Source organism: Dryobates pubescens, chromosome 6, assembly GCF_014839835.1.
Source record: "Dryobates pubescens isolate bDryPub1 chromosome 6, bDryPub1.pri, whole genome shotgun sequence".
NCBI lineage: Eukaryota > Metazoa > Chordata > Aves > Piciformes > Picidae > Dryobates > Dryobates pubescens.
This window is the reverse complement of record NC_071617.1, coordinates 14,504,916-14,530,499: the sequence shown is the minus strand read 5'-3', so window position 1 is coordinate 14,530,499 and position 25,584 is coordinate 14,504,916. Positions and strand designations below refer to the sequence as shown.

The 25,584-nt window shown below is 43.4% G+C and overlaps 1 protein-coding gene across 10 annotated transcripts in view; it reads left to right on the top strand.

The window, feature by feature from the left end:
• The window catches only part of NHSL1 (NHS like 1), a 198,760-nt gene extending 173,205 nt beyond the window's left edge, over window positions 1-25,555 (top strand). For 5 of the 10 annotated variants that reach the window (XM_054162645.1, XM_054162643.1, XM_054162649.1 and 2 more), the window contains 4 exons: window positions 3,663-3,794; window positions 16,169-19,573; window positions 20,123-20,252; window positions 23,737-25,555. In XM_054162645.1, the coding sequence (XP_054018620.1) occupies window positions 3,663-3,794; window positions 16,169-19,573; window positions 20,123-20,252; window positions 23,737-24,463 (4,394 nt within the window). In that variant the 3' untranslated portion in view covers window positions 24,464-25,555. Of the gene's footprint in view, window positions 1-3,662; window positions 3,795-16,168; window positions 19,574-20,122; window positions 20,253-20,642; window positions 20,695-23,736 lie in introns of all 10 variants that reach the window. The other 5 variants (XM_054162646.1, XM_054162644.1, XM_054162652.1 and 2 more) reach the window with 4 other exon arrangements.
• Window positions 25,556-25,584: the final 29 nt, after the last annotated feature.

Genomic DNA, 25,584 nt, shown 5'->3' with positions numbered 1-25,584 from the left:
AAATGTAATGCTCAAATGTTACTAGGCCAGCTGGCATTATCTGGGGGATGTAGGTGCAGAAGGCTGAGTTGTGGGAACAATGGATAATCTGACATAATCGATAAGCTTGAGCCGGGCTTAGAAATTGTGACAGCAGGAAGAGGGTATACTTACAGAAAGAGTAATCTGCTGTTTGATTTAAATGGTCCTGCCCACTGAAGATATATGGAGGAGAAAAACAGATGGAAAGAAAAATGAGACCAAAGAGATCAAATAAACCTCATAGACTTAATTCATTGTCACTGAGAACATCAACATGTTTGGATAAACTAGTCTTGAGACGTAAAGCAGCTTAATTGGACTGGTGTAGCAACCCTTGTTTGGTTTGCGCTTGGCAAATGCAGCAGTTCTCAACGTTCATGATAAAAGCAGTGCGCGTGTGTATTACACCTCACCTTTTTGGAGTGTGCTGTTGAGCATTTATTCCCTTGTAAGCATGGTAATCAGAGGGGATGGAAAGGGAGGGCAGTAAAGGAATGCCATTGTTGCAGCATGTGGATAGTCTCTGTGATCCACTGTTTCCTTTCCCTGAATAAATTACATTACTACTGTGAAACAAGGCAAGCAACAGTAACAGACTACGAGCCACACACAGCACACATGAAAAAGCTGCTATCCTTGTTCCCTTGTAAAAAGTCACAATCTGGTCCCCTCCTCTGCCCTCCCACACGCAGAATAATTTTATTTTGTGGAGTTCCTTATGTTACTGCATGAGGCAGGAAAAAAACACCCAAGAATTCTGTCCAGTTTGTTCAATGTGCCGGGGAACAAGCCATCACTGGTGTTTGTTTTGATCGGGCTTTTTCCTTCACTTGCCTTTTTTTCCCCCCCCAACTCTACCAGAAGAGAGGTCCAAAAACTCCCATTTTACTACTTGTGGCATGAAATAAAAGGTTAACCTCTGAAGAGGCTGTTGGCAATGGACAGCATTTTCAACAGCACATTAGTAATGATCCTGATACAATGGCCTCTCACGTGGCTGTGCAACAAACACTCCGCAAGGTCAGCTTTTGGGCCTTCTCGGTGAATGGATTGCAGCAACTAATGCAGTCATAGTAAAAATCTGTTGGATAGCCTAAAGGTGCAGGGGGGCATTGCATTGGGCTGACAAGCTGCTGACTGGGCATCCAGATTTGCACACAGTTTCAGACTTCTGGAGTGCCTGAGCTGAGCTTATTCTGGCCTGGAAAAGGTCTGGGCTGAAATGCTAGCGGTGGCCAGTCCTTGCGTTTACACATCTTGGGGGTTAAAAGATGTATAATGGTGTCTGCTTTCATGGGGGTTTCGGAACTAACTTTCTTTCCAGACGGAGCAGGCTGGTGATGGTGGAGGTGATCAGTGCCAGGCAGGATCCTGCAAAACATTTAAGGGTTAGCTTGAGTCTGATTTGACTGACTTCAGTGGGACTTAAGCACCATACTTAAATATTTTCAGTGCATCCAAGGAAACTGAGTAAACTGTATGAGGAATGCCTAGGTGATTTGTTAGAAATCTGTAACAGGAGGAAAGTATTCTTAAATGTGCAAAATCTATTTAATGTTAAGGTGATGCATATTTTCTAAAAGTAATTTAAAAAAAAGATGGCAGTGAAGGAGGGGGGAAAAGACCAAGATGTTCTGATTTAGCTTGTTGGAATCTATTAAAGCTGCTACTTTGGAATTCTACACATTTTCACTGTGGCTTTGGGGAGAGAAAAACCCCAACTTTATGTATCAAAAGTCATTAAAGATGGATTGGTTGAGTTAGTTCTTGGGTAGGTCAGGGGAAGAAGTTATTGTGGATCAGCTGACACAGTAACATTTCCCCATGGTCATCCTGTTTGTGCTGTCTGAGGCTTCATGTAAAAGACTCTCTCCTTGTTTGCATCCTCTACTTACCACTTATATTTCGTTCCAGGGCATTCAAAGCTGTATTTTAATTTCCTTGCATCTCACAGTCTCAGGCCTAATTGTTGGCCTTCGAATGGAGAAAGATTTATTCAGAGGAGCAAAACTTTTCTCCTTCAAATTTGCTATGATGCGGATAGAATTATTATCCTGCATGGCAGGATTACCTAAATCTGACCCCATAAAGGTTCTACTATCCTGGTAGTGGTAATGCCCCAGACGGTGCATAGTCTGTCTCAGTATTGCAGGGGCTTCTACTAAGCCACTGGGATCCATACCTCTAAATTTTATGAATCTCATAGGCTTCCTCCTCCCTTAATCTGCCCTGACTTCAATCACTTCATCCAAAATTTGGATGGAACTGGCACTTCTTTGTAGCTGCAAGAATGCCACTTCACACAAGTGTGGTTCGTGGGAGCACGAGGCTCCAGTCAAACAGAGTCAGAGTCTTTGTTTACAAAATGGTGAATGAAACTGGTGGTTTTTTCCTTGCATTTTCACAAGTCCACATGCTGTACTTTTAATATGGCTGTGTCTTTAACTGTTACAGAGGTAAGGAGGTTTTCTATGCCATTTGCACGACACACATCATCCTGATGTGCAGTCAGGCAGGGATATTTATGACGTATTAGTTATTCTGCATTAATCACTTTTTAGAGGTAAATAATTTGGTCATCGATTTTCAAAACATCCCTAGCAAAAAATATCTACACACATGTGGGTTTTTTTTCCCCTGCATTTAACATTTAAATGGATTATCTGAAGGGCACTTACTGCTTTAAAATGCTTTAGCTTCTAAAAAGGGTGTTACATGTGGGGGTAGTCCTTACATTTTTTAGTAGTAACAGAGAAGTAACTTGGCTCACAATCTGTAGGGCAAGCTTTATCTTCCTGGTAGTAAAATGGCCAAATTATAAACCTCTAAACAGAAGTGAATTCCTAAAGAAAAGCTGCTTAATGTTAGTGGTGCTTCTGGGTCCCATTATGATACAGCACATGGTCATCAGAAGGCTTTGTCTGGCAGCGTGCTCTTGCACGCATTTTTTTCTGCTCTCACCACTGTATATTTTTGTAATCCTTTATAAAATGTCTGTTTTAAGCATCTTGGGCTCTGGCTGAAATATTTATGAGACCAAAAGACTGGTTTGATCTCTGCATGCTCCATAGTACTTATTTGTATTCGTGTTCAAAGATCACCACCAGAAACGTGGTACACTTGACAGGTTCAGAGCAACCTGGAAGGGAAAAGGAGCGTCTTGTGTGATTTAATGATGGAGCTGTGCAAAGATGTAATAGCTGTTGCCAATAGCGATGTCTGTTCCCGCGTAAACCGTTGTGATCTTTTGTTTTCGTGAGCAGATCTGCTTTTTTTTGCAGCTCGTTACTTCAAAATGAAACAACAATACCACACACACACAAAAAAACCCACCCTGAAGGGTCAAATCAAAGCAAGGATTCTGTTCACTTCTGAAATTAGAGCTGCTCTCACCAGATCTGACCTGGGCTCAGGAAGTCAAAACTCCTTTTAAAGCCTGCAGTCCTGTGTAATGGATTTGCGTTTGAGGCCTTACTGTGACAATATGCTGTATCTTCCTTCAATGTAAACCTTTGTAGGACAAGCTAACATCATTTGTTAATGCCTTTTTTTCCATTTCTACAACAAAGTGAGTGGAAGAAAGTGCATGATGTCAGCATGCTTGGAAGTAATGTTGCTTTGCTTGTTCTATCATGTATTAGGGGAGAATTTCGACCGCCAAGCCAGCATTCGGCGGTCTCTAATTTACACAGACACGGTGGTAAGACGGCCGAAGAAAGTCAAAAGGAGAAAGACTATTACAGGAATCCCTGACAACATACAAAAGGAGCTAGGTATGGCTCATCAGAACTGTATTCCATCCACTGTTCATTGTCACTGCTTATCATTACTTGACTAATGACATTACCAGTGCTCATGAAACCAATACAGTCTGATAGCCTATTACGGTTCCAAACATGTGTGCCTCTGATGCACAAAGTGGCAAGGGAAATTAGGACCTTTTATCTGAATTCCATCTATTGAAGAGAACACGGGGCAGGGTACTTGGAAAATGATGTACTGGTACAATGGAAATCTGCAGGGATGTAAGGTTTCTGTTCCTTAATGTTTTCTTGGATATTTGGACTGTTCCCCCAGCAATCCCAAGCACCGGTATAGGCTGGACAGTGACTGGCTTGAGAGCAGCCCTAAAGAAAAGGACTTGGGGTGCTGGTGGATGAGAAGCTCAACATGAGACAGCAGTGTGCACTTGCAGCCCAGAAAGCCAATCACATCCTGTGCTGCATCAAGAGAAGCACAGCGAGCAGGTTGAGGGAGGTCATTCTCCCCCTCTACTCCTCTCTGTTGAGACCCCACCTGGAGTACTGCATCCAGTTCTGGAGCCCCTATTACAGGAAGGATCTGGACGTGCTGGAACGTGTACAGAGGAGGGCCACGAGGATGATGAGAGGGCTGGAGCACTCCAGCTGAGAGAGTTGGAGTTATTCAGTCTGGAGAAGAGAAGGCTCTGAGAAGACCTTATTGTGGCCTTCCAGTATCTTAAGGGGGCAACTTTTTAGGGTGTCAGGTAATGACAGGACTAAGAGGGATGGAGGAAAACTAGAAATGGGTAGATTCAGATTGGATATTAGGAAGAAATTCTTCACCATGAGGGTGGTGTAACACTGGAACAGATTGCCCAGGGAGGTGGTAGAAACCACATCCTTGGAGGTTTTTAAGGCCAGGCTGGATGTGGCTCTGAGCAACCTGATCTAATGTGAGGTGTCCCTGCCCCATGTCTGGGGCTTCGAACTAGATGATCCTTGAGATCCCTTCCAACCCTTACAATTCTATGATGTTCATTGAAAGAAAACTGAAGTGGACAGACATACTGGCTTGCGAACAATGACTCATGGATGCCTTCTTGGATCTGCCGAGAGTTGCATCAACAGTGAAAAACATATACATTTTCCAGCTTAATTTAGCTCTAATTGGCAATTCCTTAAGAATAAATGTTGTTTGATTGGAAGCAACTTGCAAGGGCTCATCAGCTATTGCATATATTCCAAAGGAAAAATTCCTGCTCAGTCACATTTACACTACCTTTGACTGTCCTTTCATAGTTGATACAGTACATGATACTCAAAGCTGATGAAGTAGTCTGTATTTGGCAGACCTTGCAGGCACTTTGGCAGAACTCTTTAACTGGTTATTCTTACTTATTTAAAAAAATATATAACTTTACAGGTAAAATGACACTCTTACACTTTTTAAAGTGTACACTTTTTAAAGTAGTGTGGCAGAGCATAATTTTAGGTGTTTTACATGCGGAATCATCTCATATTGATGATTTCAAGTAAGTTTTTACTGCCTTGCATCTTGCATCTCTTTCTTTTTTAATGATTCTTGGTTGTTGGTCTAGATTTTTCAGTAACAGGAGCAAAAATATGTGTGTGAGTCAGTTTGAAGTGAACTAGAGGGCCCAGTGTAGAGAAAGCAAGAAGCAAGTGTGTGAAAAGTGGTTTGTGAGTAGGCCTGTGCTCCTTTGACATCTGTAATGAAACTGCCCTGCCATGGGATCCTCTGCTTCAAGAAAGAAACTCCTTTTTTCTAACTCTGCTAGGATGGCTGAAGTTAGGCAGCTTTAAATGTTGTCACCTTTGGGTCCCCCATAAGGATTTGATTTCTAACTGCTGTTCTGAGATTTGTCCAAGGTTCACAGGTGTCTGTCCCCCTCTTCTTGGGAGATGGGTGCTGTTTTGTGCCTGCTGTAGGGAGCTCCTCATAGTGCGGATTCCCTTCCTCCCTCTTCACTGTGTGTAGTGGGCCTTACCACCTGGCAGGAGACAATGTCCAGACCAAGAGATGCTCCTGGAGTTCAAAATCTGAATTTATTTCCTGAGAGAGAACAGCACATTCATCAGACCTGCAGTCAAGTATAAGTAAGCTTGAGAGTTTAAATAAAGTAGATTTGTGCTTACCAAATGAAGATCAAAGCTGGAAACAAAGCTACATAAAACTTAATATTAAATTATTCTTAACAAGATTCCCTTCTGTTTTAAATCTCTCTGAGGATAATCCCTCAGGTGCCATGTTTACAGCTAGTTTGAGGAATAGCAGAAACAGCCTTCTTCCTCTCTCATCTGTTCTAGAGCTGTTTTTCCATTTCAAACTAAACTGCTTTGCTCTTTTGTCTAGAGGTTAGATGAAATGCCTTGTGCTCCTTAAAAGTACTTGTGCTGCTTAAATGCAAAACTGATAACAGAACATGACTTAATTGTTCATTTTCAATGTTACTACAGTGGTCTTAGTCTTCTGTGGTATTCTGAAAGTGGCACATGTACCGTGGACATTGGTTTTGGTAGAGATTATCTTTGACACATGATGACCTACCTTGAGGCAGATAGCAGAGAAAAGCAGAGTGACATAGAAGGTTTTGTTCCACACTGCCATTTGTCTCTTGTTGGGGCTCTCCGTGCTCTTTCAGGCACGTGGCTTTCGAAACGGGTAACTTGTTACTCAGGTGGATGTGTGAACACTGCTTCTTGACAGCAGCCTTTCCAGAACTTTGTGGTAATGTTTGTGAGGCCTTCAGACAGACGTTTAATGATTGAAAACATCAGCTGTAGTTTTCCTAGTGGCATTAACTGAGAATTTCTTCAATTACTGCCTTAAAAGAGGTTTGTGTCTTTTGCCAGCCTGTTTGCTAAGGGTGACAGGTTTTGTGGTCTTGATTTCAGTCTTTTACCTCTGTGCTGAGCATGTTTCATCTTTCATTGCTTGAAGATTTTCCTTGGCTCCTAATGTAAGTTGCAGAAATTTCAGGGATGGCAGTACCTCAGTGTAGGGGCTCTGCCCTGGAGGATTCACTGCCCAACAACTGGCCGGCAAGTAGAGGTTCAGCCATCTGCCCTACAGTGGAAGTTGTTCAAGGAACTTCTTGTTACTTTCTTGATGGTTGTATGTCATCTACACAGCAAAATGTATGCCAGGAAAACTCTCTAATGGCACTCTCCATCCTGTTAGCATACTGCTTTCCCTCACTAGAAACAAAGTGCAGTTTAAAAGAGAGAAGTTATCAGTATCTTCATCTCGTAGATGGGGAAACCATGACTTAGCTGGAGTCACCCAGCAGGCAGCTGGCAAGGCTGGGAATAAATTAAATCTCCCCCATCCTTGTTCAGTACTCTCTTTGCCTTTTCTCCTCTGACACTCCCCAAATATTTCTGTACTTGTCCATTCCTATTTCTCTTACGCTGTCCCAAAATAAATAACAAGTTGTTTTAAAACATTCCTCAGTTCATTTGATCAGAACAAGGATCCGGACTAAAATCCAAATCAAGCAATTGCATTGTGCCTATTGACATTCTCCCTGTGGTTTCAGCTGAATAAATCTCTTTGTTTCTCCCCTAAAGCTGAATGGCTGTAATATTTACACAAAGATTAAAATCCCTTGGTACACCAGAGTTGCTGTGCACAGGCTGAATAACCAACACAGCAGATTCTTGTTACCCCTTGTTCGTCCTTCAAAAGAAGCAGAAACTTGAGAGAACCTCAAAGCTTCAACCAAGTTTGAACTATTTTCATTTCATGGAAGAGCTTCTGCCACACCAAACTGATGGGGTTCTCCCTTGACTGTTTTGGAATAAAAAATACCAAACAGAAGAGAGAGCCTGTGCAGATTGCTGGCCTGAGCTCAGTGCCTGCAGTACCCTCATAGAATTTAGACAAATGTACCAAAAGAGATCCTTAACTGCACCCTTGAGGCGTGTGCTGAAAGCATCTTTAAACATTGCTACTTCTGAGCATCGTAATACTGCTGTGTTTTCACAGGTGTCTTCCAGCAAGGAACCAGTCTCTGCACAGACTGGAAACTTCTGCACTAAAAATGCTGTGTAAATTAAATGCAGTGTCATAGATGGTACTTCGAGACAGAAGAAGAATATGAGATGCCCACTAGTTTAGAGATGCCAGTTCTGTTCTAAGTAGTTATTCTTTCAACAGCAGGACCTGCTCAGTCCTATTCAGCAGAACAACACTGAAGTAAGACAAGAAAGCAAAGCATTCCTCTCTGCCAAACACAGCAATGCAAAATTAGTTTTGCTTACCTTTGAATTACCTTCATTGTCTTACAGAACATTAATATTTTATATATATATTTAAAGGAGTTAATGTTGGATCAAGACTGCAGAAAGGGCAAGAAACTTTGAGATGATGTTTTTCTTCACGCTTCTGTGCACTCAGTTTCTCTGCTCTGTGTTGCCATTATCCTGTCTTCTTCAGACAGCACCTTACATGCAAACTGGTGTTCTTCCCTCATGAAGATGATTCCCAAACAAGTTTGGTATAGTTGAGCATCTCTCTGGGAGAACCTGTTGCAGGCCATGCTCGTTTCTTGTCTCTTTGTTACCTTCAGTTTCATGTGTTCCAATTCTACAGATGAAATAAAGGCATTAAAATGGTCCCTTCTCTGTGTCAGTGCTCTATGTCTGGCTCAGACTAACTTGCTTTTTCTGAAGGTACCAAGTTACCTGGCTATGAATGTTTCTTTGGAGCTCTGCACCAGTGCAGTCCCAGGCACCAATGAACAGCTTCTGGTGTGCCACACTCCCTCCCTGTTTTGCAGGAGGAGCAGTTCCCAGACCTGAGAATCGGTTCTGCCACAACACATCTTCCAGTTAAATATACCTCACCAAACCAGGGGAGAGGAAGCCGTCTTCAAGATTTCTACCTTTTGATTTGGTCTTGTGCCAGGCATGCTGTTTTTCTTCAATCAAAGTCTCTCTCTTCACATTTTCAAAACCTGTCTTTTAATGCTATGCTTTGTGTGTGCTTCCTTTGAGCTATCTCAAAACCTTAAGGTGCAATTCAGGGTCTTAGTGGCTTGGTGGTTCAGTTTTCCCACCCCTTGTACTTAGTTTTTTTTTCTTCCTAACAAGAGAGTTCAGAGGGTCAGAATGACCTCATATGCTTTTCTTCCACTTATTTCCCTGCCTCACATTTTCAGTAGCTCACCATGAATTGTCACCTGTAGGACCTCCTGTCAGTCATCAGGATGAATATGACTGTCACCTGAATTATTCGTCCCTTGTGTGATTTCTTGTGGCACAACATAGACCCTCTTTTGGTGCCTTAGAGGAAACCATTCTATCTCAGTATCATGGGGGCACATAAGTCTTTATGATCAATCATAGAATGGCTTGGGTGTGGTGCTTTGAAAGGAAAGGCTCTGCTTTCCCTCCCCCACCGAGAAAGAGACCACGGCTAAACCCAGTCGGAGAAATGAGATTATATTTTACAAGGAAACAGATTATATGTAACACAACAAATACAGTTATTTTACAATATATACAGGAATATACAGCAAATGAACTCAACCAGAAACCAGACCCCCCACAGAGGGGGCTTCCTCCTGTGCTCCCCTTTACCCCCTACCTCCCTTCTCCCCCAAAGAGGTAGAAGAAGAGATGAGGATGGTTAGCAGGACAGGGGAAGAAGCGGACAGGCCTGTTATAAGGAGTGAGTTAGTTCTTATCTCTTGGCAAGAAGCCCAGAAGCAGATCCAGCTGAAAGGGACAGCGAAGGAAGGAAGACTGAGAGAAAGTTCCCAGCTCCCCTGGGTCCAATCTCACCTCCCACCTGCTTGGCCAATGAAATTCGTTTAGACTACCAAAATATTTTATAAACATTTGGCCAGTGTGCCCCTTTCTTAAAGGCACAGCGTCAAACAGCCACACTTGGGTTAGAAGGGACCTTAGAGCTCATCTATTTCAACCTCCCTGCCATGGGCAGGGATGCCTCTCAACTAGATTTGCCTCATCTAATATGACCTTGAACACCTCTGTGGAAGGGGCATCCACAGCCTCTCTGGGCTACCTATTCCAGAGTCTCACTGTTCTGTTGAAGACTCCTCTTAAGGGATATTATTTTCCAAGTTGTTGCTTCAGCACTTGCAGTCACTCAAGATAGAGGTCCCACAGCTAAGAAGAGACACAACTATGCTTTGGGCCTACAGAAAGGTCTCTTCCAACCTGGTTTATTCTATGTATTCCATGTATTCTAAATACCATGCAAATACCTAGCTGTTCAGGCTGGTGTTCTGTACTTGCTTCAATATGGAGCTTTAAAAGTCCTTGAACAGAATATCTCTCTTCCAGAGCTGCTGTGCCTGTTAACTAATACTGGTTTTAAAGGTGTACTTTCTCAACACTGTTTCCAGCACTATTAATCCAGAAATCAGAGTGTTAGAAAACAGGTATGATCTGCTTTTTGATAATGGGGGATGAAAAACAGAGATGCCAGGAATATTGTTTTTACCAGAGGCTGTTCAGTTAGTGAAATTAACAGATTCAAGAAAACTTAAATTCCCTATATTTTCATCAAAGTTCTCCCTTTCAGGGTGTCACTAACATATGCAAGGAATCAGGATATTGTTTTAGCTGTCAGGACTGAAAGTACTGCAAGATTCTCTGCGATATTTTTCTTGCCCTTGAGAGAGATTACAGATGTTTCATGGAGCACAGTGAAAATTCCTCAAAATTACCATAAGCCAGATGTACTTGTCTATTTCTTGTTGAATGTCTATTAAAAATCATTTGGTATTTAATTGCTAGGGTAAAACAGATTAAGAATCTCCAAGGGTGTTTTCTTTTTTAGTGGTGGAAGTTGTGGTGCCTGTGTGGTGACTTGGCCAGGTCACCAGGTTTAGAGGAGGATTGCTAGGTGGGGCATGAGAAGATGAGAGCAGCAAACTTCAGGAATGTGCCTGGGGCACAAGAGACAAGTGCTTATAGCAGAAATGATTAGTCAAAAGAAGTTTGGGAAGAGTGATTACTTCTATGTACTAGTTGAAACAAGCACATTCTTTGTGCTATCCTCTCCAATCCTCAGTTATCTGCACGCATTTCAGTGCAGAGGACCTTTCTGCTCATTCTCTGTAGTGAGTTACTGGTGCCACCAGATCAGCCAGAGTCACAAGGAGATAGCGAGTCTTTTAGTAGCTATTATCTGGCCCTAGGAATTAGATGCAGAAGCTTTCTTTTTTTCCCATCAGATCTGCAGTCACTCTCGGTGCCTGTCATCTCTAATGAGCAACACCAGTGACTACTGGAGTCAGGGAAAACTAGTGTAACCTGTATATGCCTATCTTGGATCAAGTGCTTGGAGCTAAGGCATGCATTTGAACCTCTTCTCTGTGTTTCCATGCAAAGAGATGTTAAAATATTCTGCATGTTTTGTTTGTTCCAGCTAGTGGGTGTTTTGCTTCTGGAGCCTACACTGAAAATGTGTGTTAGGAAAGAGCATTTGCCCTAAGAGGTATTTCCAGCTTAGGCTAAAAAAGAAAGGGGTATAGTTACTGGTCTCCTGTGGTGGACATAGCACTGTCTGCAATTATTTATTACTTTCAGCACATTTATCATACCACCAAACTGCAGCCCCTTCTGACTTCATAATATTCAGCATTTGTAACCTAATGTCCAGTTCTGCAACATTTTTCTCTGCTATCTGCCTGGATATCACTCCTGCAACTAGATGGACTTGCAAGTGGTATTCTTTAGAAGCTCTGATTCACAGTATCACAGTATCACAAAGGTTGGAAGAGACCTCAAAGATCATCAAGTCCAAACCCGTCACCACAGACCTCATCACTAGACCATGGCACCAAGTACCACGTCCAGTCCCCTCTTGAACACCTCCAGGGACGGTGACTCCACCACCTCCCTGGAACTTCTGGCTGCTATTTGAGTAGAGGCTTTCTGAGAGAGACAGTGTAATAATCAATGAAGGTTTGAGCTGGCCCTTAAACAGGGATTTTGTCAACTAGTTGCAGTATCAGCAAAGGTGGTTTGGTTTTTTGTGCATTTGCAGTGCATTTGTAAATAGCAAACAAACCACTCCTCATCACCCTCCTCTGAATTCCATCACAGTCTTAAAACCCACACTATTTTAAGAGAATACCTGAGTCCTAAATGTTTCTTTGGTCATTGTTTGGGGTTTTTTTGAACCATTTTCCCTGCAGATTTCTGTTGTTCCTGTTCAGGAAATGGAACTGTAAAAAGAGCAATCGCTGTATTATAAAGGACAAGTAAATCCTCACAGCTTTGCTTGAGATGCTGCATGGATGTAAAACCAAAGCTGAATTTCAGAATATAACCAATTTCCTCCAAAAATTACATAAAACCTCAATGTTGTGCTCTTGTGATGGAAACTGCTGTGAAAAGTCCCATATAGTGATTGAAGGATGTAGCCCTGTACTTTATACTTCTGAGACTAGGCTGTCTTACATCCCCTTCTGAACCCTGTGTTTGTTTGGGATCTGACTCATTCTAACTACTAGAGGCTTCTCACTGGTACAAAGATGTGCCCCTGATGGGCTCCCCGGCATTTTCAAGATTGTAAAGGCTTACTGCTGTTCAATCAATTTCACAGAAGCACAGCATGTTAGGGGTTGAAAGGGACCTTGAAAGATCATCTAATCCAACCCCCCCACCAGAGCAGGATCACCTAGAGTAGGGCACACAGGAATGCATCCTGGTGGGTTTCAGAGAAGGAGACTGATTTGATTGGGATTAAAGGAACGAGGTGGGAATTACAAAAACATAGTGATTTTTATTTTTCCCAGAAATCCCACCCACAATTGATGTGTAAAACTTACTAAATTATTAACAGGTTCTGTTTGGTTGTGAATTCTACCAGGATGCTCATGGGCAACTTTCGTACAATTTAGAGACTTCAGAAAATGGAAAAGGCTAAACCCCAAAATAGCTTTGCCCCACTTATAAAATCAGAGGCAAGCCAGGAACCTTAGGGAAAGCCGATGAGGGCACCAGGTTGTACTCACAGGGATGGAGCAGGAGTTTGGCGATGGTGCCTAGGTCTTTCTTCAGTGGCACACTCCAGAACTGCAGGTTTTATAATCTGATTTGTGGATAATGTGGCACAAGTCTGAAGGAAAAGGGACCCACCAGAATCAAAGTGTCTGTAGATGCGGCTGTCATGAGGGGAAACTCGTGAAGTGGCACTGTCTGAACAGTGCAATCAAGCCGCAGTTTCACGGCAGGCAGGGTCACTCCAGGAGCAGGCAGGGAGCAGGACCCCAGGGCAGGCAGGTCCAGGGAGAAGGCAGGTCCAGGGAGAAGCCAGGTCTGAGTGCTGGTTTCTCCAATTTCGCCATGAAAGCAGAGCAAGTCCAAGCTGAGCCAAAGTGGGAGCGAGCAAAATGAGAGTGGGAGCCCTGACCACTTTCTGGTGACCCTATTGAAGGTGTTCCTAGACAACATGTCCAGGGCCAATGTGTACTGGGCACGAAGCACAATGCTAATCATAGTTCCCAAACCCAGTGGACTTCCCCCACTGGTAAATATGTGTGAAGGACCTCCACCCAGGCAGGAAGAATGGGAGCCATTACCTGTCCCTAGTGGAAGGGGAAGGCAATTTCATGCCTTTATCTTTCCCCATTCAAATTTCTGCTGATGGAGTTGGGGGAAGTGGGGTCTGGAGCACCCCTTAATAGAGACTCCTCAGCATCTCTGGGCATCTTGTTCCAGGGCTCTGCCACCCTCACAGTGAAAAAGTTTTTGTTATGTTTACATGGAACCTCCTATGCTCCAGCTTGCACCCGTTGCCCCTTGTCCTATCATTGGACATCATTGAGAAGAGCCTGGCTCTATCTTCACGACCCTTGCCCTTCACATATTTGTAAACACTGAAGTCACCTCTTAGTCTCCTCTTATCAAAGCTAAAGAGCCTGGTTCCCTCAGCCTTTCCTCTTAAGGGAGATGTTCCACTCATGAGCGCATTAGACTGGACCCTAAGTTACCTCTAGTAGCAAACACAGGATTAGCACTGATGCCCAGCAGCATCCTGTGGTTGTTGATGCTGCCCTCTTGTTAGTGTGCTTCTCTGGTACTGCTCTGGCCTGGGCCAACCAGTGGTACCCTGGGCTACATCTTGGCATGGGTGCCAGGGGACAGGGAGAGAGCTCTTCCCTCAGCCATTTTGCTACAGCCACCCTTGGCCTCTTTTCAGTAGTGCAGATGTAGCACCAAGGTTTAATTTTGTCTTGCACATGTTGCTCTGCATTTGCCATAAGCAGCATGTCCCAGTAGTGTGTTTGTCACACCTGATTTTGGAAGGAGGAAAGGGGAAGTCAGCAGGTCCGGTGCTGTTCTGCTTTGCCATTTACCTTTGCTAGCAGTAACCTCTTAAACAAGCATAAACCGTGGATCTGTGTCGTGCTGCTTGTGAAGCGGAGTGTATTTAGCTTCCTTGGTGAATACAAACATGCTGCATACTGAGATGAGGTGCTCTCAGCCACAGGTCAGTATGTGACAGTGTTAGATGCTTGCTGTAGTGCTGACAGCTTTGTGCACCAGCCCCATCCTTCTGTCTCGTGTGTGTGTATGTGTGTGTGTATTTCATAGTGGCAGAAAGAAGAAACACACCCCATTCCTCTGGTTATTTGTAAGATGTAGTACACAGATTCTTATTACTGGGTATTTTTAATTAGCTCTCAGTCATCATCAGTGATGTCATGGTTCCAGAAACATTTGTAACATCTGCTCTGATGTTTTTCTCTAATCAAAAAGGGGACACTGATCCACAGAAAAAACACACATGGAAAATGAAATTATTTTTCTTACTGTACAGTTCTTAATAACTGTGTGCAGAATATGCAAATGCCTCTCTTGGTTGGCTGCAGTAGTCCATCTGTTCTGATAGCATCTCAGATTATCCAAGATGTTTGCCAGCATCCAAGTATCTAGCTTTGCTGCAAACCTCTACCAGAAGCAGAAAGAGGCTAGGTTTTCATGAGAGGAAGAGAAATCTACACAAAGCAAACTAAATAGGCTTCAAGCTGGTAAAAGGCTACTTAAGTGCCTGGGGAAAAGAAGTAAACAATCTTTTTGTGTGTGCTGCATTCACTGTAGCCTTTTCAGAGCTCTCTTTTCCTTCTCCTAAATGCCTCTTTTGCCTGCCAAGAATAAGGATAATTAAATATCCTTTAAGTGGTGTTTAAAGCTGCATGATGAGAATACCTCTCGTCCTGATCCAGTTCCATGTAGTAAATATGAAAGGAGAATTGTCCCATCAGGCGTGCTGCTTCATCACTCCTGAGACTAGCTAAGGCGGAGACTTGAAATAACCGATTTCCCCCGCAGTGACATATGCAGCATCCTTAGAAGCATCTCCAGCAGCACGCCTGCCTCTCGTGTCTGCTATTTATACAGTCATGCAACCGAACTGAAAAGCAACAGCTTTACACAGACCCATTTTAAACCAGTGCTCTGGTTTGTGATTTTAAAAGGCAGCTACCAATAAAAATGTAAGTTTAAAAGAACCCTCGAGTCCTTTATGTGGACCCAGTGATAACTGTATTTTGGGCTACAACTGGTTTTCCTTTGTCCTCGAAGGTTTGTTGGTTTCTTTTAATGCCAATATATTATTGTTATTACTACTTCTTTTTTTTTTTTTAAAAGTACAGTTATTTTCTATTTCCTGATGGTGCTGAGTACTAGCTGTTCCTTTCCCCCCACTTCTTAAGAGCTTTTCCTTTATGATAAATCAAAACTAGTTGTATGAAGAAATGTTATTTAATGGATTTCTTTGCATTGTTGGAGAATGTCTTTGTATAAGTGGTATCATATTATTTGTGGTAAAACAATGCATGCTTCAGTGTGTTACCCTCCTTTCATATGAACTGCAAGACTTGGAGACCTGCTGTCCAGGTCTTCTGAAATTTTTTGTGTGTGAAGTGTAATGCTTTCAAAAAGCAGATCTGATTATTCACATTAGTCTCCAAATTTCCTTCCCCTTTTCTTTATTGCATGAGGCATCAGCATGGAAACGCACTTCACGTTGCTTAGGCTTTTGTCTGTTCCTGCTGCTTTTCCTACTGGAAGTCAAACAGTGCTACTTGGTTTCTGCCATAACTGATTACTATGGAAATTATTGCCATGTCATAAATAGAGGATTTCATGTGTCAAATCTGCAGCAGGAATGCAGAAAAACCTGTAAGTAGAGGGTTCATGGTAATAAGGAAAAAGGGAAGAGATGCAGAAAACACAGAGTGCCTGTGCAAAATCCATTGTTGCAGATTCTTTCTCAGAAGGCATAACGTGCAGGAGCTTGGGATCAAACAGTTTGCTGGTGTGTTTTGTTTTTAAATGAATAAGAGCATGAATGTGAACTTGTGCTTCAAGAAATAATGATTTTATTTTGACTCCAGCAGTTGGCACTGGCCAAGGTGATTTCCGAGGGCATTCAATGTATGTCCCAGATCACTGCTCCACGCTAGGGAGACTGGACAGCTATCGCTCTGCCATGCAGCGCTCCGAAACCAAGGACACCAGCTGCCAGACGGAGGAAGTTAAAGTTGTGCCTCCTTCAATGAGAAGAATACGAGCACAGAAAGGACAAGGCATTGCGGCCCAGATGTCTCAGTTCTCCAGCTCATCTGGAAACATGTCAGTGATGAGTGACTCTGCTGCAGTTATATTTTCCTCTCGCCAAAACAGCGACATAGGTTTTCACAGCTTGCCACGGGCTGGTGCGAGAGTCTCACTGCAGTCCCTAGAGCAGACACAGAGCAGCTCTAGGCAGACAGAAGACATCGCTGGCACTTTACCTCAACAGATAAGTAAGTTGCAAGTGGATGATAGTGCTGTGCATCTGAGGAATAATCCCACACCAGGGGTCCTGTTGAGGCCGAAGTCTCAAGAGGTAAAAAGCTATGACAGTGAAAAATCTGCAAGCCCAGCATGTGTTGTCTCTCCTCATGCCACCTACTCAACGAGTGTCATACCCAATGCAACGCTGTCATCCTCCTCAGAAGTTATTGTTATTCACACAGCCCAGAGTGTTGGGCCATTGGATAGTAAAATTACTAACTCCACTGCCTACCCAAAGCCAAGAGACAACCCTGTTGCCAGCAGTGTGGTAAGTGGGAAAGAAGATCACCATTCTTCCAGTGGTAACTGGAGTGAGAGTAGCTCCACACGTCACTCACAGACTTCAGATACCATCCCATCTAACACTGCCATCATGCTTTCTCTTGGTGACTCTGCTGTGTCTCTTAGCACTCCTGGAAATGCAGAGGCTGGGTCTCAGAGCATGAGCTACAGCTGTAGGAATAATGTTGCTTTACCAAACTCTTCCCAGGACAGTGATGGTAGAAGTGAATCTAGCTATTCAGGGGAGCGAGCACAAGCAGCAGTGAACAGCACAGAGCACTGGCTGTACAAGTCTGCAGAAAACAGTGAGACTCCTTTACTCAAGGCAGTTTGTACCACACCAGGCTGTGCCACTCCTGGTAGCAACCTGAGCAGCAGCAGCCTGGAGAGGACTTCGGTCAGGGACGATTCTACTTCTCTGCATTCTGTGGACCATGATGGTTATTACAGCTCCATGCATATGGACTCTGGGCTGAAGTCAGACGTGCCATGCAATAGTACTAATGGGTTTGGGAATGCCAGAGACAGTGTGATAAATGTTTTTGAAGGAAAGGAGAAGAGATATCAGGATGACCAGTCAGGCCAAGGTGACAAATCCCTTGCAAGAAACATCTCTCTGAAAAAGGCAAAGAAGCCTCCTTTGCCACCATCCAGAACAGACTCACTTAGAAGGATGCCCAAGAAAAAAGCTCCATCTAATGGACAGGTGCTTGATGAGACTCTCATTGCCACCCTCCAGCATTCTCTGCAGTTGAATCTGAAATGCAAAAATGGCAGCTCCCCTTCCCAGAGCCCCAGCAGTGATTATGAAGATCCCTGGGTGTTGCGATCCCGCAGCCAAAGCTCAGTCAGTGCAAGCAGCAGCATGATGTCCACCACTGCTCCAAACCTGTACTCCATCTGCACTGTCACTCCATCTCAGAGCGAAACAAGTAGCATCAAGTCAGAGTATGCTGACCAGTGGGGTTACTACAGTGACTATGCTGCCGTGGGAGACGACCAGATGAAGTCACCAGTGACCCATTCTGCCAGCACATCATCTGCTCTCAGCGATTACAGCATCAGCCACTTCAGTGATGGCTCAAGGGCTTCTGTGCAACAAGTGCCCAGTGAACTGGCCAAACCAAAGAGCACTTCGCCAGAGAAATCCCACCGAGTCACATCTCCGTCGAGTGGGTACTCCAGCCAGTCCAATACACCCACTGCACTTACTCCAGTGCCTGTATTTTTGAAATCTTCATCATCAGGAACTGGCAAATCTAAGCCAAAGCCTAAAGTGCCTGAAAGGAAATCTTCCCTTTTGTCTTCAGTCTCCATGTCTTCATCCTCTACTTCTCTTTCTTCAAATACATCTACTGAAGGGAGTGTGAGTGTGAAGAAATTGGACCCCGCACTGAATTCTCCTCCAGATTCTGGTGCACCTCCTCCACCACCTCCTCTTCCAACGCCTCCATCACATTGTCCTGAGCTTTCTCCTCCCCCTCCCCTTCCTCCTGCTGCAGAAGTCATGGATCTATTACCATTGCCATCATCTCCCACATTCCCTCCTCCTCCCCCAGAAGCTGATGTTAAGTCTTCCTTTGCCCAGACTGTCCCATGGCTTCCACAAGAAGCTTCTGCCAATTCGTTCTCTTCCCCTATTCCTTCTCCATTGCCATTAGCTGTCCCACCTCCAGCACCACCTCTTGATCCCAAACTGAAAGGTGCAACAATCCAACCACAGTATTCTTTTAAGAAACGTAACTTGGAAGATTCTTGCTGTAGTCCAGTGAAACAGCCACTCAACAAGCAAGATGCATCTAGACCTGTAATGCCTTTAGTCACTACCAAAGCATTGCAAATGGTGCAGCTGAGGTCTGTGAAAAAAGTGACAGAAGGTGAACCATCACCTGAATCTGCTTCTGAAACCACCTCTCAGGAAAAAGGTACTGTAAATTCACCATCACAGTCTTCCCTAAAGCCATCTCTCTCACTAAGACTCAGTAGCAGCTTAGGTGAGGAGGAAGTGAAAGCTGAAGGCACTTCATTTAAAGACTCAATTCAGACGCTGGCTCGGGGTTCTCCTTTCATTCTCTCTGATAGCAAACCTATGCTTGACAGTGATCAAAAGCCTGCAGGTCTAAGCAAGCCCATTGAAGCTGATGTACTGGGGACTGCTACTGAAGACACACCTGAGTCTTCAGTGCAGAGTGAAGACCTCCATTCTGGCATGTCACTTCAGGGATCACCAGCATCTCCTGAGAAAACTCAGGTCATATTGCCAAGCAAGAAGCCACCTCCTATTTCAAAGAAACCCAAACTGTTTCTTGTTGTACCACCTCCACAATTAGATGTTACAGTGGAGAAAATAGCTGAAGTGAGAGATACTGTCAGAAGCACATCAAGTCCAACTAAGGGAGACGCTGTGCTTGCACACTGCGAGGGAGCGAGAAATTGTCTTACAGATGGACTCAGTTCTAGCGAGATGGACTCTGGCAGCCTGGTTCCTGAGGGAGGAGCTGCCGGATTCACCTTCTCTGAGACAGTCGGAACTAATGCCTTTGTGGTACAGCCTTCTGCATCACCAGTTCAAGAAGCCAGGCAGGAGGAGCAGTCTGCTTTTGATGAAGAAAGCAGTTCAGGCAGCAGCCAAGAGAGTGGCAGTAATGCTGATGGGCACCTCTCTCAAGAAAATGAAAGTGGTGAGTCTGTTTTCTCTGACTGTTCTTCAGATGCAGCAGTAGCTATTTTAGAGAGCCTGGGGAGCAAGAATAGCAATCCTAGCATTCAGGTGGGCTTCTGTAGAGAGAAGAATCTCTTGTGTGAGGTACAACTGAAAGCTTGAATGAAGTTGCAGAATCTGATTAATATTTCATGGATTTCTTCTAATTCCTTTCTGACTTCTCATTATTACAGACGTGGAAAGAGAATGATGTTTATTTAACTGTGCTAGGATTAAAACATGCTATGAAAACCTGATTAGTTTGGCTAATTTTGATTTTGCAATTTGAGTAGAAACCATACAGAATTTTCTGTCAGTATTGTTCTCCACCCCTATGAGTGAGCAAGCCTTGGCATTTCATGCACTGCAGCCTCCTAAGCAAGCATCACTCTGAAATCACAATGACAAGAGTGCATTCACTCAGTCTCTTGGAGGCTTTGCCTTAGAGGCAATGAGGGCTGATTTCAGGATTATGTGCTGTTGGGTTCTCTCCATGGACTGATAATTACTGTTCCTTCTTTCCACGTAGTGGAGGTATTTGAATCGAATGCAGCAAACAGTTCATTCCTGCCAAGCAGTAGTTATGGGGAAGAGATGGACGGAGTGGCAACACCAGCAAGACCAAGGACTACCGAGGATCTTTTTGCAGCTATTCACAGGTACTGCAGAACTTGCACTGCTCATACTGTCAGGTCCAATAGTTCTCTCCAAAATTAATTAACCTTGTTTGCCAAACACCCAGTTACAACAGTCATTGCTTTAACAGAGGGCATGCATTTATGAACTTTCTGCTAAGGCTATATATGAAAAAGATTTGTGTTCTGTTTTACAGATGCATTTAATCCATTCTGAACTAAAAGAATTAAATCAGTGTAGATCATTTTATAAACATCCTGCCCCTTGAAAGATGAAGTTACATCTAGTCTTTATCGTACTGTTCTCAATTTGCCATATTAACTCTACTGTTGCTTTTTTCTGTATACCTTTTTGTTTTCATTCTCGTTGTTCTTCATCTCTTTTTTACTCTCTTCGCTGCTTATATGGTGCAGTTTGGGACAGAGGCTCAACGCTAATGCTTCATGGCAAGCGTGGCTGAAACTGGCAAGTAACACAACATGTCAGTCATATGGCAAAACATATGGCAAACGCTGGATTATAGTTTGCCATAATCCAGCCTGAGGTCGGGTGTTTTGTGTCCAACTGGTTCATGAATGAAATGTGCAGCACTGGCTCTATTATTAACGACATTATTCATTTCCCTGACAAACACAATCATCCTGAATAGGCAGCTAGATTGTTATGAATGGTGAGGTTGTCCAAAAAACCCAAGCAAAACAAAAAGAAGTAAACAAAAAAAGAAAAAGGCTTAAAACCAGAAAATGAAACACGTGCACCATTTAAACAGTACACACAGAAGACCGTTACCACTCTGAACTACTGAGCTTGCTTTTAGACTAGAATCGATGTAGTGGTAGTGCCATCTTGTGGCTTTTACTTCAGAACGTAGAGGGGTCAGCTCTTTGATGTGGTCACACAAAGAGCTTGGCAGCACCCATGTAAGTTTATGTAGATGCACAGTCAGTTTGCTTATCTGTGTGAGTTGCATCAGGAGAACTGAAGGATGGGAAAAGCCTGAGAGAATACGGCCGGGTGCTGGGAGACTGCAGCACTTGGGATGCAAATGCTGGTTTCTAGTTTTTGAAACAATCCTGTTACAAAAATATAACATATATATGATGCTGTCTTTTTGTAACTTACAGTTACCCCTTAGGAGCTGTTCTAAAAATGGTCTTTTGCATTCATGTTGCGTGGCACTCACTAGGACTGTGACAAATCTGTTCTTAGAATGGAATATTCTAGCCAGTAACCTCTCTCCATTATGCACGCAGGTACAGAGTGGATCTCTGTGTGTATGCACATACATGTAATTCTTGAGTTTATGGGGAAATGGACAATGGAACTGGATGTGGCATAGTTAAAACTGCTTAACACATTTGTTATTAAGACCTTGCTTTTGCTGGCTTTAGACTTGAACCACAACCATTTTTGGTTGTTAACTCATAAAAAACCCCATTTGGTTCTGTTCCTTCCCTTTGCCCCCCAACCCTGGTATTCTAAAAGGCATTATCTCAGTGATTGGCTCACTCTCAAATATGTGCTTTGGAGAAAGACAAGAAATTTAGTGGCATGTGTGTTAAGGACAAGAAAAAGAATCTTAAGTCACGGTTGTGCTTGATTATAAACTCTGTCTGAAAAGCCACCAAAACCAAATTTCATTGTTAAGTTTATGCCATACTTCATACATGCTGAGAAAAGCTGGTTAGATGCTGACAGCAAACTGACTGCTCTGCACTGCATTCACAGTCTTACTGAATTGCTTCAAGACAAGATCGTGAATTCTTTCCCTGCAGATCCTTTGCAATTGAATTTTGCTTTCTGTGTATTTGGAATATAATTTGGGTTTTGGCAGCAGCACGACCCCAGCATTGCAGTGTTTACAGATACCTATAGGAAGCCAAAACCCTAAAGAAGGGAGATCTTTTCCCACTAATGCACACACATGTTCACGTACGGACTTGCAGAGCATCCAAGCACCAAATTTGTTTGCTGTCCACAGTACTGGCCACACAATTGAATCTAGACAAGGTTCTTAGGTTTGCCACAACGGAAGTACCGAAGTAATCATTGTATCCCTATGCTATCTTCTGGTGTCCATTTATCCTCGGACTGAATGGATGTCAGCATTACAGTCTTCTTCCAGAAAGGCAGGTGAAGGCAGCAGCAGTTGAAAATAAATAGATGCCTTTGAGGGAAGTAATCAAAAGTGATCTATGCATAAATTCCACCACTTAAGAAAGACAGGATCACTCTACGATCTTGGCAGAGTTTCTGGTAATGTCCGTTGCTGCCACCTACTCAGCTGATGAATCCTGCTACTTTGTTTTCTGGTTATTATGAGTCAGCTGCAGTGCATGAAGACATTTGAGCTTTCCTTGGCAAAATCTCAAGGCCTTTGAGAAAGGAACAGCTAAAGATCATGTTAAATAGAAACCTGCTGTACAAGAGGAACAGTCTGTATTGCACACGTGCTTGATAAACAGTAATATGGAATTATAGCATGATAATCTTGTAACGAGTCTGCTGACTGACTTGAAACTTTGGCCAAAACAGCATATGTAAAATTAGCCTTTGCATAATCTTTTTGAATTAATTCTTGCTTAACCTGCAAAGAAGCAGAGCAGCTTTCCAACAGATACTGGGCATCTAATACATCTCCAAGATTTCTAATGTGAAAATGGGGCAACAGAAGTCCAGTTTCCACTTATTCCCAGTTCTGTGATGGTTTCTTTTTGTTTGTTTGTTTTTTTGTTACCCTTGCACTTTAAAAAACACTCTGCCTTTTGATCACTTTCATGTCAGGAAGCTGGTCTCTCCTTCATTTAGTTGAAGGGTCATAGTGACAGAACACCAACATAGTGACAGAGAACCAACAGAATTTTGTCTGTGCACCCTAATAGAAGATGAGAAACTTAAATTTCAGTATTAATTTAATATTTAGGTTGGGAGTTTGGGGGGCTTCTTTTTTTAAATCACTTAATCCAGAATTGCTACATATGCCTCCCTTTACCTCATCTTAACTTCAGCAGCAGTGCATTTCAGTGTCCTTTTCTAAAGGCAAGTGCACAAACCCACAGTTCTCGTTGTCCAGAGAACATCAAACGCAATAGAAAACCAAACCCAAAACCCAACGTACCCTGGGTGACGTTTCTAATCAAGTCCCCAAACTAACTGGCACATGGTGTGGAGTATGATGCAGTAGTCATAGCACTTGAATACTGACTTCACAAAACCTGATTCACTATAAAATCAGTATTTGCCAGTTTTAGTAGTTTCATTGTTCCAGATTTGCAGAAAAAGAACAATAAACTGAGCTTTACACTGCAAATGCTGTATTAATGCCTGTACAGTTTTGGCGGTATTCTTCCTCATGCTTTATACTTAGGTTACTTCTGCCTTCTCTCTCTCTCTGCTTTAGCTTAATTCATTGTCATCCTTCTAAGCTGAGTTCTAGCTAAGGGTGGTTTAAAGTTTCTTTTTTTTTTGTTTGGCCCTCTCTTTTTTTTGTTTGTTTTTCAAACCCAGATCCAAAAGGAAAGTCCTCGGCCGTAAAGACTCTGAAGATGACCGTACCCGCAACCATTCCCCATCGCCCCCCGTAACTCCCACTGGTGCTTCCCCAACCTTAGCTACCCTCAAACAGGCTGGATCAATTCAGAGAAGCGTTCGCAAGAGCAGCACCAGCAATGACAACTTCAAAGCCCTGCTGCTGAAGAAAGGGAGCCGCTGTGACACCAGTTCCCGCATGTCTGCGGCAGAGATGTTGAAGAACACAGACCCACGGTTCCACCGGACAAAGACAGATGCCTCTTCCCCTGACCTTTCCGACAGCCCTGCCAGCTGCTCACCCAGCAAGAGCAAGCGAGCTCAGGAAGAGTGGGCTAAGAGTGAGGGCCTGATGCCAAGGAGCATGTCCTTTTCTGGCAGTAGGTACGGCCGGTCACGAACACCTCCCTCTGCTGCCAGCAGCAAATACAATGTCCGCAACCGCATCCAGAGCAGCCCTATGACCGTCATCAGTGAAGGAGATGGAGAACCGGTGGAACAGTCAGAGGGCAGGGTCCGAAGGACTTTGGAAGAGCAGCAAGAAAGGCAGCTTGATATGTTTGCCAGTGATGAAATGGACATAAATGACTTTCCATATGCTGAGGAGGCAGGCTCTAAGGAGACCTTGGATGCAACCCATCTAGATTTAATGACTCAGCCAGGTGCTTCAAGGAAGTATCTGAGCCCTTCAGCTGAAGAAAGTTAAAAGGCGGTGACTAAAGGCACTGGATGTTAGTCTAGAAAATGACAGAGGACTAGATTCCAGAAGAAAGCCCAGACCCAGGACAAGTGTGCTTTGCTAAGCATTTATTCCATGAACTGCATGTGTGTGTCTAAATGCTAAAGCAATGATAGTTCTGCATGGATGGATTGGGGTGGGGAGGACTTGCTATGAATGAGCGGTCTGTGGCTTAAAGAGTTTAACAGTTGAACTTTTTGTGTAAAGCCTTAGAAGTCCTCTTGTGGGGGAGGGAGTTTTCTCAGAGCCTGTAGGGGTGTGAAGATTTTCTTTTTCTTGAGACTGCAATTGTGCAAGCAAATTTAGGTATAAGCCTGAAAAGGCAGAATGGGAAGGCTTCTGTGGTACAAGGTGGACGTTTGCTTCAAAAGCATTGTAGTGGTGCAGCATAGTGCGTTTGTAAGCGGAGTGAGGCGTGACGAGGCACACTGAACTATGAGAAGGTAGTAGGGTTGGGCTTACATGGCTTATTACTGGAGTATGCCTCAGTGTTCAATGAAGCATGTCCTGCTAAAGCAGTGAGGTCACCACTGAAGTTCTGAACTGGTCCAGGGTACTTTTTTGTTTTTCCTAAGGGAAAATGAAATAGGAGTTAATGTGAAAAAGGGAGCCAAGTTTTGTAAGACGCTACTGGCTGCTGTGCAGCCACACACAGGCACTTGGTGAAACACTCACGTCCAAGTGAATTGCTTCCTTGACTAGAGTATTCCCTTAGAGAACTGGAAGAACTGGATATGTGCGGAGGATGCAAGCAGATGAAAGGGAGGTGGGAGAGGAATTAAGCAGTGTACTGCCAAGAGTTTGGAAGGGTTATGTTTCTGAATTAGAAAGCAAAATTTGACTTTGAGAACTTGCACTATGGAGCTGTAGGTGAAGCCTGTCTTTCAAAATTGAGACTTGGGAGTTGTATTTTGCCAGAAGTCTGTCTTCCACTTGTCAAAATGGGAAGATTATTACTTTTCATCACTTGAAATACACAGTACTCGCTAACTTTTGGTTACCAAAGAATAAGTTACAGTTGCTTTCCTTTTCGATTTGCCTGCAGTATTTCTCTTCTCTTTTTTTAACCTTAATAATTTAGCAAGGTT